Below are 19,113 nucleotides of genomic sequence, written 5' to 3' on the forward strand. Positions count from 1 at the left end.
AGAGAGATGCTGCCCATTGACTTTGTTCACCTGGTGGCAGAGAACTGGTGGAGAAAATGCATTCTCTATTGGTGTTACGAGACGCGAATGCTTACCTACAGTGCTGCATTGACTTAACAACAACAGAAAAGATATTAATTCTATTGCATGGTACAAGATGTTTTGATTTACACATTTACCGATATTAAAACTGTGCATGTCCTGCATTATGAGCACAGCCATGGAGTTCAATGATTAATTTATTGTATTTGTATATATTTATCGGAAATGAAATGCCTTATCTCAGGTTATTTGCTGATAATCTCGCTGAAATGCTCTTACACAAATCTGAAATCTTTCATTGCCCAGCTGACATGAGAGTTTACTTGTCTCACTCTGTGAGGTGACCCAATGCCTGAACTCTATTTGAAGTCGATCTGTCAAATATTAATATAAAATAATATGAAGCCTTTATTGATTCCGTGAAGAGAAAAGCAGCGCAAAAACACAGACGAATATGTCAAACGTACCACAGGGAAGCCGATAAAGTCTCTTGTCTTTTTTTTAATAATTTATAAAATCAAGAAAATCTTCCGGTCAAATAAAACAACACATTTACCCAAAATGTATATTTCTTTCAATTTAAGAATACTATTCATAATAAATAAGCATGTCTCCCAATATGAGGGGTGTAAAGTTTCAGCAGCACCATTTTCTAAAAGGACACGATAATGAAAGGAAACTTGATTATTTAATTTTTGTATTTCTTTTTGTTTGGTTATATTGGCAGCCGTCGCTGTCGGTGCTTTACATGTCTTGACGGAGCCCACAGCACGAGGTGCGGTGCCACCTGCTCTTCTGTCGGATGCTCGCGTGTTCGACCCCGCGTTAGTCCCCACACTCTGTCTACTGACTTTCTGTGTGTTTTGGCGTTCTTTTACCCAGTCTCTGTGTTTTTCACCTCCAGAACCTAAACGTTATCTCCGGCAAGCGACGCCCCTTTCTCCCACCGTTAACCCTGGAAAACGAAGGGGCGCTTGTGCTGTTTTGCGATACACCAGTCTCTGTGTTTTCACCTCCAGACTAAACGTATCTCCGGCAGCGACGCCCTCTCCCACCCTTACCTGGACGAGGGGCGCTTGCGTTACCACACCTGCATGTGCCAGTGCTGCTACTCGGTGCCGAGCGGGCGAGTTTACACCCGGGACTTTGAGCCGGTCGCCGAGCGGCCGTTCAGCCACAGCTACGAGAACAGCATGCTGTCTGTGTGGCAGGGCAAAGGTACGCCACACACACACTTCCTGCTCCAACTGAACACACTTACGCACGCCCAGGTGTTTGCCTCAGATTTAGTTTGTTACTGTGTGTAACGCCGGAAACTTCCAGACAAGAATATCCTTTCATACATTACTTTCCATGATCCAATATCAACAAAATACAATGTTTAGGTTGCCTGTATATAATTGCACTCGCTTGTTTCACCCTGGTAAAAAACCATATGCCTATACTGGTGGCCTAATGCCACCACCGCCTGTCTCCAATATATACATAATTACCCAGTGCCCAAAGCTGCCTTCAAAATGAAAGCATAAAGAACTGAATTGAATTATAACAATAAATAAATTCACATTACCAATAAACAATAACATCAAGAAAATACATGTTTACTTTTTCTTCTGCGTGAGAGGACGCTGGCGCTGACTGTTCGCCGCTTCTCTGTCCGAAAACCTCGTCTTTCTTTGTGTTAATCTAAGAGTTTCTGACCACTTTCTACTGCTATAGATTTCTAACTATTCTGTGGCTTTTGTGTTCTGATTAGGCTTGGGCGGTATCATTTTTTTCATACCGTCATACCTTGCTGACATCATACCGTGGTATACGGTATGACTTGGGTCGACTTGAGCGAGGTGGCGTTCGGCGGCAAATAGATGTTTCGAACGGTATATTATATGTTCGGTGTAAAATGCAGCCCGAGCCGGTAGACGCTCGCAAAGTGCCGCGACGTGCGCGCAAGTGCAAAACAAGGGCTGCATACATGACACATTGTGCAAATGGCACATTTTGAGATCGCGATACAGACGCGTTTGTAGATGTCCGACGTTGTTTCCATTGTGAGCTAGTTAACAATAACTATCATCCATACATAAACATTTTCCGGAGTAAATACTTGACTTTATTGAATAAAGTTTGCTATATTCACTAACTAGTTTTGGCAATATTTATTCCCTGCCATTGTGTTAAAACGGCTTAATGTCCATTGGATTCATTGGATACTCGCGGTGAATGTTTAGCACGTAACAATGCTTTCGTTTTTAAAACCGTCCCGACCTCGACTACAAAACCATCAACCAGTGGGTGGCATAGGATTATATAGAAATGTCAACACTCACTCACTCCCGTCTTAAAAATCCCAAAGAAGTGCGCTCTGTCTCTCGTTGTGCGGGATGAGTCACTGGCGACGAGTTAAACCCAAATGGTCCCAAACAGGCGCAAGAGGCATTTTTCTTTTTTACTAGTTGTCCGGAGTTCGCGGCGGCAAATGCTGCCCGCCATCGTTACCTCAGCTCGCGCGTCTGTGCGGCTGAGCTCTCAGAGCGGGAAGACGGACTGCCCTCCCCTGCCCTCTGCTGGCCGCCGTGCTGTGCCTTGACAACCAATGCCGCTCCCTTCAAAACGTCCGTGTCAGGTTGATAGAATGAAACGCACTGCTGATTGGCGCAGTCTGTGACGTCGACGGGTATTTGAAAATCATAACCGGACGGATATCGAAATACCCTGGCTATACCTAATACCGTCATACCGCCCCAAGCCTAGTTCTTGCATCGTGGACATATTTGTTCTGTGCTTACACCCGATTGCCATTTGACGCGACGCCTTTGGCTCGTCGTAACCCTGCCTACACCTATCTGCTAACGCTGGCTCCATCCATCAAATAAACCAGCGCATTCTTCGTCCTGCCCCTCCCCGTGGCCTGAACTCTGGTTCTTTAAACCTCGCGCTCCTGCCGGCTGCCCATCTGCTGTAAAGGGACAGCCTGCCAACTGACCTCTCTCCTGTCTGACGCTGCAACAGCCCCACTTTCAGCGCCGGCTGGTCTACACACCATAGCAGCCTGCCTGCCTAACGCTAGCCATCCTACCGCGGCACTACGATGTTCACGACTACTCTGTTCTCCCAACTTTTTAATCTCAATAACTTTTCTGCGCTTCCTCTAACGCTTGTCTGTCATCAATTGCTCGGGCGGGGGGTGGGGGGGGGGGGGCGGGGGGGCCCTTCTGTACGCAGAACAGAGGTACTGCTCCATTAGGGTTCCAAACGCCAGATTTGTTTACTGTCCAGTCCGGAAAATAATCCATAACATCTATGCTGTTCACTAACCGCCATGTCCCACAACTGTCATGTATCAGAGCGCACTTTTTACTCCATATTATACACCCACCACTGCCCGTCCGTACAAATCCCAGCCTGCCTGTTTACGAAACCTGGAGTGATTTCAACGGCCTCTTCTTCAGAGCTGCCAAATTCCTTGAGCTGCGATTCCACTGGCCCCGTCTGCCCTCAGAGCTGGCCCAATATACCTGGAGTGATTCCACCGCCCTCTGCCTCAGAGCCTGGCCCAAATACCTGCCGAGTGATTCCACTCCAGTATTGGCCCAGCTCTAGCAGAGGCAGTCGGATCCACTCCAGAATTTTTGGAAACCACCCCTCTGAGGAGAGGGCCGTTGAATCACTCCAGGCTTTTCGGTACAGCTGGCGATTGAACGGACCCAGTGGCATGGGTGTATAATGATTGGGGAGTAAAAAGTGCGCCTCTGGATGACGATGACAGTTGTGGACATGGCGGTTAGTCGACCACGATAGATGTTATGGATGATTTCCGGACTTGGAGTAAACAAATCTGCCGTTTGGGAACCTCTATGGACATACCTCTGTCGGGCGTAGAAGCCCGAGCGATTTGAGACAGACAATGCTTAGAGGAAGCGCAGAAAAGTTATGAGGATTAAAAAGTTGGGAGACAGAGTTATCGTAACATCGTGAGTGCCCGCGGGTAGGATCTTAGCGTTAGCACACGCGCTGGCGTTATGGTTGTAGACCAGCGCGGCTGAAAGTGGATCTGTTGGCCAGCCGTCAATCAGGATGAGGAGGTCAGATTGCAGGCTGTCCTTTACAGCAGGATGGTGGGACCGGCAGTGAGCGGGAGGTTTAAAGAACCAGAGTCAGGCCACGGGGAGGGGCAGGACGAAAGAATGGGGCTGGTTATTTGATGGATGGAGCAGCGTTAGCAGGGTAGGTTAGCAGGTAGCAGAGCCAAAGCGTCCGTGTCAAAATGCAAGCGGGTGTAACAAATATGTCCAGATCAGACTAGGCTTGGGCGGTGATGACGGTATTACGGTATACCAGGGTATTTCGGAAATCGCCGTCGGTATGATTTTCAATACGTGACGTCACAGACTGCGCCAAATCACACGATCGTTTTCATCTATTACACTGACACGATTGACAGGGACGCAGTTGTTGTAATGCCACAGCACGCGCCAGCAGAGGGCAGGGGAGGGCAGTCCGTCTTTCCGCGCTCTGAGAGCTCAGCACAGAGCGAGCTGATGTAAGGATGCGCCAGCATTTGCCGCCCCGAAGCTCGACAACTAGTAAAAAAGAAAAGATTCCTCGGCGCCGTTTGGGGCTATTTTTGGTTTACCGTCGCCAGTGACTCATCCAGCACAACGAAGACAGAGGCACTTCTTTGGGAATCGTTAGACGGTGAGTGAGTGTTGACATTTTTTAAATCCTAGCAACTGGTGATGGTTTCTGAGTCGAGGTCGGACGGTTTTAAAAACGAAAGCATTTACGTGCTAAACATCACGCGAGTTAATCCAATAATCAAGTTGGAAATAAGGTTTTTAACACATGCACGGAATAATATTGCCAAACTGTTAGTGAATATAGCAAACTTTATTCATAAGTCAAGTATTTACTCCCGGAAAATGTTTATGTATGATGATATATTTTAACTTAGCTCACAATGAAACAACGTCGGACATCTACAAACGCGTCCTGTATCCGATCTCAAAAAGTGCCATTTGCACAATGTGTCATGTATGCAGCCCTTGTTTTGCACTTGCGCGCACGTCGCGGCACTTTGCGAGCGTCTACCGGCTCGGGCTGCATTTTACACCGAACATATAATATACCGTTCGAAACATCTATTTGCCGCCGAACGCCACCTCGCTCAAGTCGACCCAAGTCATACCGTATACCACGGTATGATGTCAGCAAGGTATGACGGTATGAAAAAAATGATACCGCCCAAGCCTAATCAGAACACAAAAGCCACAGAATAGTTAGAAATCTATAGCAGTAGAAAGTGGTCAGAAACTCTTAGATTAACACAAAGAAAGACGAGGTTTTCGGACAGAGAAGCGGCGAACAGTCAGCGCCAGCGTCCTCTCACGCAGAAGAAAAAGTAAACATGTATTTTCTTGATGTTATTGTTTATTGGTAATGTGAATTTATTTATTGTTATAATTCAATTCAGTTCTTTATGCTTTCATTTTGAAGGCAGCTTTGGGCACTGGGTAATTATGTATATATTGGAGACAGGCGGTGGTGGCATTAGGCCACCAGTATAGGCATATGGTTTTTTACCAGGGTGAAACAAGCGAGTGCAATTATATACAGGCAACCTAAACATTGTATTTTGTTGATATTGGATCATGGAAAGTAATGTATGAAAGGATATTCTTGTCTGGAAGTTTCCGGCGTTACACACAGTAACAAACTAAATCTGAGGCAAACACCTGGGCGTGCGTAAGTGTGTTCAGTTGGAGCAGGAAGTGTGTGTGTGGCGTACCTTTGCCCTGCCACACAGACAGCATGCTGTTCTCGTAGCTGTGGCTGAACGGCCGCTCGGCGACCGGCTCAAAGTCCCGGGTGTAAACTCGCCCGCTCGGCACCGAGTAGCAGCACTGGCACATGCAGGTGTGGTAACGCAAGCGCCCCTCGTCCAGGTAAGGGTGGGAGAGGGCGTCGCTGCCGGAGATACGTTTAGTCTGGAGGTGAAAACACAGAGACTGGGTAAAGAACGCAAAACACACAGAAATCAGTAATGACAGAGTGTGGGGACTAACCGGGTCGAACACCAGCATCCGACAGAGCAGGTGCACCGCCTCGTGTGTGGCTCCGTCAGACAGCATGTACAGCACCGACAGCGACGGCTGCAAATATAACAAACAAAGAAATACAAAAATTAATAATCAGTTTCTTTCATTATCGTCTTTTAGAAAATGTGCTGCTGAACTTTACACCTCATATTGGGAGACATGCTTTTTATTATGAATAATTCTAAATTAAGAATATACATTTGGGTATGTTTGTTTTTATTTGACGGATAGATTTTCTTGATTTTATAAAATTAAAAAAAAGAAGACTTATGCTTCCCTGTGTACGTTGACATATGTCTGTGTTTTGCTGCTTTTCTCTTCACGGAATCAATAAAGGTTCATATTATTTTATATTATTTGACAGATCGACTTCAAATAGAGTTCAGGCATTGGTCACAAGTATCACAGTAAACTCTCATGTCAGTGGGCATGAAGATTTCAGATTTGGTAACATTTCAGCGAGATTATCAGCAAATAACCTGAGATAAGGCATTTCATTTCCGATAAATTATATACAAATACATAAATTAATCATTGAATGCCATTGGCTGTGCTCATAACAGGATATTATTACAAATGTTATACATGCACAGATTTTAATATCTTTTGTTGTTGTTAATTAATGTGTAAATAAACTATTCTTGTAACACCAATAGAAAATGCATTTTCTCACAGTTCTCTGCCACCAGGTGAACAAAAGTCAATGCAGCAGCTTTAGGTAAGTGATTATTCATCAGTTGAAATAATCACAAGGCCAAATATTTATTTATTATACTATTTCACTGACCTTACATCAGGGAAGTCCAGTACACTAACATTATTTTGTTATTTTTTTATTTATGCTGGAGTTTACAAATTATCTCTCAGAAACAAGGAGATGTTATCTGCTAAAAAAAAAGCAGAAAAGAGCTTTGAGTGTTTTTGTCCCGTACCGGTTTGTGTGGCCCCCTCAGGATGTGGGCTTTGGCCCCCTCGCAGGCTGCAGACAGGGCCGACAGAGGAGGGGTCCCCAGCAGGTCTGTGATCAGATCCAGCTGCAGGACAGAGAGCCAGTTAAAGACAATAACACACATTTGCATAATATCAAAACCTTACACTGGTTCATATAAGCTGTACATTCCTGTCTGTATTATCAAACTCTGTAGGTGGCCTCTTCAATTAAGTGCAAGAAATGCTGAATAAGTGAAAAAATACCCCAAAAAATACCAAACCAGTTTAGAGATTCAACACAATCCTACTTTATCAGAAAGTGTTGGCATGATTTCGTCTTAGCAGAGGCACTGTTTAGCTGTAGAAGAGTGACTTTACAGTAAAAACACTGCAGGAAACGCATAGTGTGAGGATTTAAATAGCAAACTTCACCTAAAAGGACGTGGTCTAATAAAGCAAGAGATCCACCAGGACATAATGGATGCAGGTAGAGGACCTCACCTGCTGGATGGGGCTCTGAGCCTGGAAGAGGATGCGTCGGCCCAGCAGCTCGGCGAAGATGCAGCCCACGGACCAGACGTCGATGGCCGAGCCGTAGTGTCTGCAGCCCATCAGCACCTCGGGGGCCCTGTAGTACTGCGTCACCACCTCCTGGGTCATGTGACGCGACGGGTCGGGCTCCTCCACACGCGCCAAGCCGAAGTCACAAATCTAAACACAGGTTTAGAGAACATATATTTAAAAAGGTTGGCACTGCAATGCCCAGGATCTACCCGGCAGAGCACAGCTCAATAGAACATTTGAAACTGAATATTCATTTATACAGAGGAAATTTGCAGCGCAGCATTTACAGTGAAAAGAAGCAAACCTACACTACACCTACAATAACTTAACATGTTATAACAATCATTTAAAAATAATGACATTTTAATTCTAAAATAATCTGAAATCATTTAGAAAATAATATAACAGTATAAAATAAAACAATATAAAATATAACAATATAAAATAATCCAAAAATAATTTAAACTAACTTGAAATAAAATAATGTAGAATACCTCAAATAAAACCATTGATATGAAAAAATCCAAAATACATTTAAAATAATCGGAAATATAACTAAAATATTTTAACTAACCTAAAATAAGGTAACAATTCTAAATGAAATAAAAAAGATAAATATCACAATAATGTATCCATGTAGAAACATGATCAGATGGTGTCTTTGGCCCGTGAAATACTCCATTAACGCTCTTTCTAACTTTCCAACTTGCAAACGTTTTTAAAAAGCAGAGATTCTGTTTCACCTTGAGCAGACAGTTGCTGTTCACAAGCAGGTTTCCAGGTTTGATGTCTCGGTGCAGGATCCCAGCAGAGTGCAGGTACTTCAAACCTGAACCGCACAACATATATTGGCAAGAAAATCTACAAGAGATTGTACAGTGCAATCAGAGAGGTACAGTATGTCCACATTTTTGAGCAAGTCCACGAATCCAGTCTTTGTCAAGTCTATCACCACCTTCGCGCAGCTGCTGGCGCCACTTTGTCCGGTACAACCTTTTTGATATGAAGTGCCATTAAAAAAAAAAAAAGTGATCAGTGTGCGGACGTTCGTGAAATGTCAACAGGAGGGCGGGGGGAGCATCGCTGCAGGGAAGCTGTGGTTCTCTTTCGCCTGACAGGGCAACTTACATGATGCCGTTTAAACACATTTAAATAAAGGGCGGTGCCGGCCTTCAGCGAACCGAGCCGGCCGTCAACAGCCCGCTGACGACCGGCCGTGCTGTGATTCTCCAGAACACACAGATGGCCAGTCCGCCCCTATATAGCATATTCTTTTCGATGACAGATGAGCTGATCGCCATTGGGCTTTCAACTAAATACACAGTCACGCAAAAACTGCGGCATGTGTACAGCTCATTATGGGTACTGCAATTTGTGAAGTGCCGGAGCGGCGTTCCAGTGCGCTCCGGCAGCACTACACCCCTGATCGTTTCACCACGGAGGAAAGCAGCAGCAAGTCGACTGGAGTTAAAGAGAGCGGGGCCTAGAAGTTGTCCTTCTGCGCTGCGTTGCGTGCATGGCTTCCTTCTGCAGGTAACGAGGAGACGCGCTCTGGTGGCAGTTTCGTTCAGGATCCGAAATTACAATTTAAATATTTTGCACACTACTTCCTAGTGTGCCGCTGGTTATAGTACCGCCTAGGGTTGTCAACCCCTGCACTGGATTATAGACGCTGAACAGTCCAATTAGAAAACATCTTGGCTACAGAGTCTGTTTTCTCCCTGCATGTCGTTCAGATCAGATACGTAGAAAAATCATAAGTATTCTATTTTAAATTAAAATGATAGAGAACAATAAATCAAGTTGACACTATCATTTTAAATGTATTGCCTGTAACCAATTTATTCAATTTGACTTGTGTACGCTTGGTTCAGAGTTCAAATTGATAAATTCACGAATTGATCGATCGAAAACTATCTTGGTTACATTCTTTAGTATTTGTCTTTAACACAATGTGTCTTGTTTTCATTTTTCGGAAACAGGAATACTTTTTTGATCCCAAGGGAACATTTTATTTTGTCCAAGTTGGTCTATTTAGAATTTAAAAAATATATAATAACAATATATACATTATTTTTTTTGATAAAACAAAAGAGAACAATATATAACAAAAGAAATAAAAATATACAATAATGAATACGAAAAATGATGTACATTACAATATATAATAATGTTATACATTTAAAATGGTCTTGAATAATGAATGCAGAGTATTGCTCAGCTGAATAATTCAACAGTTTATTGTTAGTTTAGTCTGAACTGCAGGGATTAGGTTTATTATTGATGGGGCTATGGGTACAATAAGTCTAGAAATAATGTCAAAGTAAATTACATATCTCCAGGTTTTGGACTTATGACCAATTGAGATTTGAAGTCATACATTTAGGGAAATGTGATGGATGTTTTCTTATATTTGTAGAGGATTGCAAGCAAAAAAACTCCATTTGAATAACTAAAAATACTGTTTAGTGCGTCAGTAAGAGTGCTCACCCCGGAGGATCTGATAGAGGAAGACCTTGATGTGGTCGGTGGTGAGCGGCTGCGGAGACACGATCACTTTGTGCAGGTCGCTCTGCATCAGCTCCGTGATCACGTAGCTGCGGGGGGGTTCTCGGTCAAGGAAAGTAAAACCCACACACAGAATGACCTCCGCCTACATGCACAGCACACCATGCATCTCTTAGGAGCACAGGCATGAAAAAAGAACTGAGTTTCATGTCTTATTTTACATTCACAAGTGAATAGAGAGGAGCTGGATTTAGACTAGCTAGTGAGAGTTAGAGGCTAAATTAAGAGAATTAAAAGGAGGACATGGGGGACTGTTAAAGGAAGAGAAACTGGGACATAAGACGTGGGGGGGTGAATGTAAGATTAATGACGGGGTGTGTGGTGTAGTGGGTTGTGCATTGGTGTTCGTATCAGGGGGTCACAGGTTCAAACCTCACTGCAGTCAGCATGTCGTTGTGTCCCTGGGTAAGACACTTCACCCCAAATGGCTCCTGTGGGGATTGCCCACAGTATTGAGTATGTAAGTCGCTTTGGATAAAAGCGTCAAACAAGTGACATGTAATGTAATGAGAAGGTGTGCTGGAAATTAAAGCCACAACCGTGGTAATATTATAAAAAGAAGGTGTGATTCTACAATGGCGTTTAGGGGCCATGCTGTTAAAAATGAATTACAGAGATGGAGAAAGGGGGAAGTATTCAGAGAAAACGCTTTAAACTTGCAATAATAAAGTGGTACATCTATGAGAACAAATATATTGTAAATAATTACTGAAATTCTCATGTCACAAATGTAGAGGATTAAATGTTTTGTATTTTTTTTTTATACAAATTATAAAATAATTGTGCTAGTATTCCTTTATGTTAATAACCAATAACAAATTGAAGAAAATACGTTTATGAATCTTTTAGAACCTTTCACCCAGAGGCCATGCTTACTAAATTCAGGCAGCAGCTTAAGCGATTTAATTTTACAAAATATTGAAGTGTTTTATTAGTAAAGTACAGAATTTCTAGTTCATGTCCCATTTTAATCTTAAGAGAATATAGAAGATTCTATCAAGTCAATTTGTGAGTATTTTCTCAAATATTAACCAATTTCTTTTTGTTTTTTTTTAAATGTCTGAATTTTTTCACAGTCATCTCACCTTTACTTGTCAATTTATCATGTTAATCTCAGAGAATATCCAAGCTTTTTTTTTTTTTTGCATTCATTTACTATTAGATAGGAAATTCAGAGCTTTTTACCTGGATATTACCCGCTCCATTATCAATTTGAATACTTGTATACTATATACAAGGCCATAATACGCCATGGTATCATTCCCACTTCTGATCAATTGTTTCGTATATATATTTTTAAAGGATACATTTCCTCAAAGCAGTCGATTTGTGGAGGCTGCAAAATGTCCAGAGCGGACAAAACCTGCAGAGAGAGAAAACCAAACAATCAGTTATATATTTGAATCCATCTACTACAGACCAGAGTCCTGCATCGGGTCGGGTACCCGCAAAAAAAAAAGTGATTCGCGGGTGGTATTTTTTTAAATGCTTTTTTCCGGGTTCGGTTCTGGGTAAAACAAAGATGATGCGGGTTGGGTCGCGGGTGTTGCAGAATAAATATATTAAAATAATAATAATTTAGTTTAATGCTTAAAGGTGAAGCTCTCTAACGGAGAATACAGCATTTTCAATAACACTTCCTCAAGAGCGAAATCCAACGTCTGGGAGGCTTTTGGTGTCCTCCTAGATGCAGGAAATAACCAACATACCACGCTTTTTGAGACAAATAACTGCGTGTGTTAATAATTGCACGTTTTCACTGCTCATATATATAAGCGGGTTCGGGTCGGTTTGCGGATCTTGTGCCGTCGGGTCGGGTCGCGGAACTAATTGGCAATATGTGCGGGTAGCGGGGAGGGTTCGGTATTGCACGTCGCGGGTGCGGGTCTTAAAAATCAGACCCATGCAGGACTCTGCTACAGACATCCAGTCTCTTCTTTTGTCTGCTGGTCATTACGTTGTCGTGTTTGAAGAAGCAGAGCATCCTGAGCTCTCTGAAGACCCTCTTACAGGACACCAGGTTCTGGAAGACATTGGGCATCTTCTTCAACGCCACCTTCCGACCGTCACGTGGATCCGTAACAGCCCTGAAAAACATCCACAACCACAGAACATTTTTATACACATGCAATGCTTTGGACTACATATGTTATTATACGCTTGATGATAAACGGTTTGTGGTATTTTTGTGTACTAATACAAAACATGTGCTGGTTCTTAGTAAATAAATCAAAGCCAGTCCCCAACTCCGGGGACTTCCGGCCGGGGACTTCGGGTGGCAGTATACACCGAGAAGTTGTTTGCGGCCTGCCAGTAAACCCAAAGCAGAAGAAGAAGAAGAAGAAGAAGAAGAAGTGACGTAAGCGGCTTCATTTGCCTAATCCTCCCTCAGGGACTTATTCCGGTGTGAACGCGATCTGCTCTTGAGTTCATCAGAACTAAATACTGGGAACTAAGTACGGCAAAGTACTTGGTGTGAAAGCGCCTATAATTCATTATGCTCCACAAAACAAAAGTGGTGCGTTCCTATTGTTTATTTTTAAAAGGAGCATATTGAAGACTTCCTCTGGGCCTTGTACAGTATAAAGAAAATGTTTTATTAATGTATGGCTGCTTTTAATTCTAATTCCTATGCTTTAATATTAGTTTTTACCTATTTATTTTTGTCTGTTTGTTATAATTAATTGAATATACATTCACGTTGGTAACTTTTGTCTAATTTCATGTGCAGATTAAATAAAAACATATTAAAAAATAGACATGGCTGCCTGGCAAGAACTAATGGACAACTAACAACAGAAATTCTGCACACTGATCACACTTCTGTATGTTTTCACCAGGAGTGAATGAATGTGCATTTTTATATGTATTATCATGCACAACACATATATAGTGCTAAATAATGTATTGTTACCAGACAACGCCGAAGGCTCCATAACCGATGGGGCGGTCCGGCTCCATCTCAGCGGGGCTGGGCACCTCGCTGGCTGGGTTGCTGTAGGGCTGAGGCACCGCCGCCCCTCCCCCTGCGCTCCCCCCAAGAGCTGTGGGGTGGCGGGGCGTCCCGGCTGGGGCGGTGGGTCCGGTCAGGCACGGCGTGGCGCTGAGGCCGGTGGACGGGGCTCCGCACGATGAATTGACACAGAAATACTTGTGGCCCAGCTCAGAGCCCGGGAACAAATCTCCAACGGTCTGCCGGCCGGCACCGTGAAATGCCATCCCTTCTCTCACCAAACCCCCAGAAACACTTTGTCTGCACGTAACCGGCTAGGCGCTGAGGAGACAATTCCTAACTCAGCATGATCCACGCGTTTCCTGTGTGTGCAGACAGGGAATATAGTTAGTTTAGAAACAAATCCCACTTAAACCGTTTTCTCCTGAGGTCATAGTTTAACAGAGGGGGTCAAATATGCTAAGAATGTATCCTGTAGTGGGAGTACAACTGTTGGCATTTAAAAAAAAAAACGAATTCTCAGAGGACATATTATGCTAATTTTCACGTTTACTTTCTGTGCCTCTACTGCAGTGCTTCTCAAAGTGTGGTCCGTGAGCGCCCCCTAGTGGTCCGTGAGTATATTGGTAAAATTTCACATTTGAAATAAATAAATGTAAGTTTTCCGCACTCTCACGGGAATATCTCCGCAATGGAGATTGCATGATATATATATATATATATATATATATATATCTCCGCAATGGAGATTGCATGATATATATATATATATATATATATATATATATATATATAGCCCAGCGCAACACCCGGGGGGCAACACCGCTTCGTCAACACCAATGGTTGGCCAACCCGTGTTTGTAACCATTTTCAGGCCGATTTGTAATCCTGTTCTAGAAAAACGATGTGTTTTGGGGATATTTTGTCTGGAGTAGGGTGGTCCGTTTAGTGTTTTTTATTGGTTTACAGTGGTCCTTGGTATGAAAACGTTTGAGAAACCCACTGCTCTACTGGTGACCCATGTTCCCCCATGCTTTAAATGATTTTTCCCTCCCCGGTCTGAACCAAGCCACAGTCCTGGCTCCTAAGCGATTGGGTATACCTGGACAGCTTAGAGATGTCCCGCCCCTCTAGCTATCCATCGTAAACACATGTGTTAAGAAAACCGCTAAGCCAAATACGAGGCCGTGAGTATGGAGTAGGTATCGAGAACGGTAACTAAGTCGAGGTACGGTACCTGATGGACGGTATTGGTATAACCGGTCTAAGCCGAATGGACAAACCGGTAACTGCTATCGGTATATGAATTAAGTACTTCCCTTAGTTAAACAATTCCTGGTTGGGTTGGGAACCCTCATCCCCGTGTGACGATCCGGTCCTTTGAGGTACCCACCCTCTGATGGCCCGACCCCAATTATTAACCATTTTAACCCCTACCACGGAAAGAAAGTCCAACACAAAGAGTCTAAACAAACCACTTAGCAACACGGGCCCCTAACGCTAAACTCTTACACATAACCTGCGCAACAGCCAAATCCCTCTTCTAAACACGTCAGTTTAAATCATAAAAAACGTTTAATCCCAATTCTCTGTGGTAGACTTTACAAAATGATTACTCAAGGGGATTAAATCCATCATTACCACGATCTAAACTAATAACACGCAATAAACAGGATTATAATGCGTTAGCCAACCGACTTCGGTTTAGAGGTTGCGCAAGCCGTCTCGTTTTAACTGAAGAATGGTCATGTTTACATGGATTTATGAACTCCCCCTAATTACCGCCCCCCTTCCAGAGACACACAAGCTGTGTCCCAATTCGCAGTCCGCGGAGGACCCAGCTTGGGTCCTCCGCGGACTGCGAAATGAGACGGTCTACGGAGCATGTCCTTGTACGTCACCGGCAGTTACCCCTACATTTTGCCCCCCGTCACCTAGCAACCAGCTGCAGTCACAAGTGCCGTTAATAATTTCTGACACTAGGCAAAATATTTTCAAACTGTTTTCAAAACTGTTTTCAAAACTGTTCAATATGGAGTCAGATCTAGCTGTACTTATTTTGGTGTTGTGTTTAAATTATTTTCCCGAGGTCGCAACAGGCCCCCGTGAAGAGGGCTTCATTCTCCCCGCGCATCTGGATAAATTGCGCAGTCTGCTCCTTGCTCCCTATCAAAATAAAATTGTTGCAGTAAGATTTGTATAACAAAAGCAGTTAAATAAATAAATCAGCTTTATAATGAATCCCAACAATATGAAAACCAAACAGGGTTTAGAAATATTTTCACTTCATATTATTTTATGTATGTAATATAAAGAAGACATCTCCCGTATATTTAAATACACAAATTAAATAGGTTTACTTTTCTTTCATGTCGTTTACTATTTGGGTGAGTACATTTAAAAACGAATCCAGCTGAAACCGTTGTAGCCGTTGATGGGACGTTACAAGCCTTATTTTTTTTTTAAAAACTCATTCGTCACCGTCACCCGTTGCATCCTGGGATATGGTAGACCGCGGAGTGTACATCAGATGTATCCTCTAAATCTGGGGAAAGAAGGCTGCATTTGTGGGCCGCATTCGGAGGAGTCTTGTCTTTTTTTTAAATTGGGACAGCCTTCGTTTGGCGGAAGTGACGTATGCGGACTCCGAATGCATCCTCAGGAGGATGCGGCCGCTGAATTGGGACACAGCTACTGTCAAACACACTCATACCTGCTTGGTATGACATTTAAAAAGTTACATTAAATAATAAATAAAAATTAATTACAATAAAATGACTTGTTTAATCTTTACATCTTGTAATCATGTCTATAATTTTGAGCACCAAATTATTGAAAAGTATCAATAAGAGTATTGAAAAATACCGGTATCGATAAGCAGTATCGGTATCGATAAAATCCTAACGATACCCATCCCTAGGCGTGAGTGATACATAGTGATGTCATTTTATTATGGAAGACCATTTACATGCACAAAAAGCTATATAACACACAACAGGGGGGAAAGCATAATAGGGCCACTTAAAGAAAATCATTTATAGTTAGTATATAATCTGGTTTGGTGACATTAACAGTGTTCAATTCTACCTGAGGTAAAATCGTTGAGCAGACTTAACCCTCATGTAGTTGACACTTTCTTTGAACAAATACCAAACACTTGCTGGTAACAAATGGGAATACTTGCTGATTTTCTTATATGATACAAACTAAATATTTTGGGGAAGTTTATTATAGGAAATAAGCATTTCAAAATGAAGTCATTTTCTGTTCTAGGAACCTGTGCTAGACATTTATATTGATTGATAAGTCGATAATGGAAATACCTAGTACTTGCAACACCAAGATGTAGAACATCTTAATACTTGTAACTGATCCTGGATGTTTTTTTAAAACTATAAATCACAGATTTTAAAACAAAAAGCGATTAGGAATGTGATAACATTGCAGAGAGACAGATGCGTTTAAAACATGTTTTGCACAACAACCACTTTTGCACAACCCTAATCAATATTTTTGCACATAAAAAAAAAAGTTACATATTTTACTTTTATATTTTTGTTATGGTATATTTTTTAGCCATTTATTTAATTGCAAATTTCCTTTTCTTTATTTAAATTATTGACTTTTACGTTGCTTTAACTTTATATTTAAATACCAAGTCAATAAACCTTATTCTGATTCTGAACAAATACAAATGACTATTGTGCATACACTTGCAGAGAGAAAGAGGACTAACACGTAGAAATGTTGTAAGAATAGAAGAACTAGTGTGGAACATACAAAACCCAAATACAAAATAAATATATAAATAAAAGTGTAAAAGCAAGCGTTAAAAGCCTGAAACATATCGGTGACAGCTTATATAAATACATGAAGATGTTGCAAACAGAACCATAAATTGAGACACTTTATTGTAATTAAAGTTTCTTTTTGTTTACGCTTACCTTGTTAATTAGTGAAGCTGCTCGGATGCTAACAGGATCCGGCTAGCTCAGTTGGCTAACGATGGTGAAGCGACGACTCCAAACTATTAAAATAAATGTTCCACTCGATGATAACCTCATAAACACAGACTACAGAGTTATATCTACTCATACAAACATGTGCATCCAAGTTATTGTGTTTTTCGTTAAAGATGACTGATAAATAAAAACAGCTAGCCACTGGGCTAACCAGCTGTTCCTGCTAATACCCGAGGATGACCCAAATAACTATCATTGGTCGGGTTCATTGACCTACATATTCAAAAAGAAAAACACTTAATTGGTCATTTAAACTAACAAACATAAATATAAAACGTCGTTTAAAATAAACTTGGAATGACACGGAAACTAATTTTAAAAAAGGCCGAAAAAAGCCGAGATTAGATGAGGGTCTCAGAAGCTCCTACCCCGGCTAGCCGACAAGCTAGCTTTGGGACCGCCTGCTAGCTGGCCATCGCGTCGTAAAACACGCCGAACAAGCGTTCCATTAAGGCAGTTTCTTGTGTTTCCTGGATGAAATATATCATCCAGGAGACCCTGTCATGTTCAGTGGTATGTTTTTAAAGAGCTATGGTTGCCTTTACAGCGGCTAGCTGGCTAGCTTGTTAAGTAGGAGGAGTTGTTAAAGCCACCGGGTGGGGGAGGGTGATGCTGTTCTGCCTGCTGTAAACAATGCTAATGTTAGCCTAGCTTCACAGCAGTGGAGGGGGAGCACGTACTCAAATACTTTACTAAAAACTAATACCAAAATACTCTCTGAAGTAGACGTCCTGCATTCAAAATCGTCACCAAGGAAACGTATTGGCATCAAAATATACTTAAAGCATCAAAAGTGCTCATTATGCAATAATAATATATATTATGTTATTGTTTTGTAATTTGTGATGAATTAATGTGTTTGCCCCAGTCTATGGTTTACCTCTTTGACCCTGCACCTGGTACCTTTGTGTAATACTACATCATACTTTATTACATTTTCTATTATCTGAATCTGCAAAATAATTGAATTTGTTAGTGAATATATGTTCTGATCATTATGTGCATTTGATTGAATTGATTTTCTCAATTAATGTTTAGTATATAATAATTATATTTTTTATACTTCATCCCTTTTTTCAAACTTGCAGCATTTTATTCTATTAATGTATACTTATTTTGTTGTATTTGCTCTTTTTAATTGTTTTTACTTGCATGATGTTTTCCTTTTTTTAAACACAAAATGTTTTTTATACATTAAATTAGAATAGTTGTAAGAATCTTCATTGCATTCATTGTTGAGCACATAGTAAGCAATTGACAACAACAATTTACATTTGAATATTAAAATAATTAAAAGGACAGCAGCCAACCTTCACATTTGTGACTCTGGAAATATGAAATGTTTTACGTAAAAAAGTGACTTCAATAATGAAGAGTTTTACATACCATTTAAAAAACGAATTGCTTAATGGCCCGTTCGTTCTTAGCTTTTATTTCATTTGTCGAGTGGGAAAATCTTAATTTGCAAAATTACTTAAGATTTCAAATAGATGTAGTGCAGTAGAACATTTAAGTCGCATTAAAAAAGCAAATACTCAAATAAAGTACCTTCAATTTGTACTTGAGTAAATATATTAAGTTACTTTCCACTGCTGACATTCACGAGGACAGATGATTTCCACTTAAACCCACACATGCATTTTACTGCTTTTTTAATACAGTAGTAACGAGGCGCTATGCACTATGCATCAATTACAATCAATATGCACAGCCACAGAAAATGTGTCACCAAGGTAGCTACAAATCACATGGCAAATGTACCTTTTTCAATAATTACAAATCAGCATCCAGAGACAGAGCAATGACCATATGAAGCACATTCATGTTCATGGAGAGGAATATACACAAATAACTTATTATTAGTTTGCCTTTATCCGCGTTATAAAAGTGTATTTACATGATGGCCCGTGTGAAATAGCTGACCCATTTCCTGTGAGGT

The 19,113-nt window shown here is 41.5% G+C and overlaps 1 protein-coding gene across 3 annotated transcripts in view; it reads right to left on the reverse strand.

Annotated features, from left to right (window-relative positions):
- The window catches only part of nlk1 (nemo-like kinase, type 1), a 30,237-nt gene extending 12,499 nt beyond the window's left edge, over positions 1–17,738 (reverse strand). Inside the window, exons 1-10 of one of the 3 annotated variants that reach the window (XM_010791634.1) lie at positions 17,543–17,738; positions 17,097–17,179; positions 13,114–13,514; positions 12,157–12,286; positions 11,507–11,562; positions 10,122–10,228; positions 8,375–8,460; positions 7,569–7,778; positions 7,070–7,171; positions 5,828–6,191 (exon numbers count right to left, since the gene is read on the reverse strand). In XM_010791634.1, the coding sequence (XP_010789936.1) occupies positions 5,828–6,191; positions 7,070–7,171; positions 7,569–7,778; positions 8,375–8,460; positions 10,122–10,228; positions 11,507–11,562; positions 12,157–12,286; positions 13,114–13,418 (1,360 nt within the window). In that variant the 5' untranslated portion in view covers positions 13,419–13,514; positions 17,097–17,179; positions 17,543–17,738. Of the gene's footprint in view, positions 1–5,827; positions 6,192–7,069; positions 7,172–7,568; positions 7,779–8,374; positions 8,461–10,121; positions 10,229–11,506; positions 11,563–12,156; positions 12,287–13,113; positions 13,515–17,096 lie in introns of all 3 variants that reach the window. The other 2 variants (XM_010791635.1, XM_010791633.1) reach the window with 2 other exon arrangements.
- Positions 17,739–19,113: the final 1,375 nt, after the last annotated feature.

The sequence above is a fragment of the Notothenia coriiceps genome, unplaced genomic scaffold (assembly GCF_000735185.1).
Source record: "Notothenia coriiceps isolate Sejong01 unplaced genomic scaffold, NC01 NC01_scaffold00035604, whole genome shotgun sequence".
In the NCBI taxonomy this organism is placed as follows: Eukaryota; Metazoa; Chordata; class Actinopteri; order Perciformes; family Nototheniidae; genus Notothenia; species Notothenia coriiceps.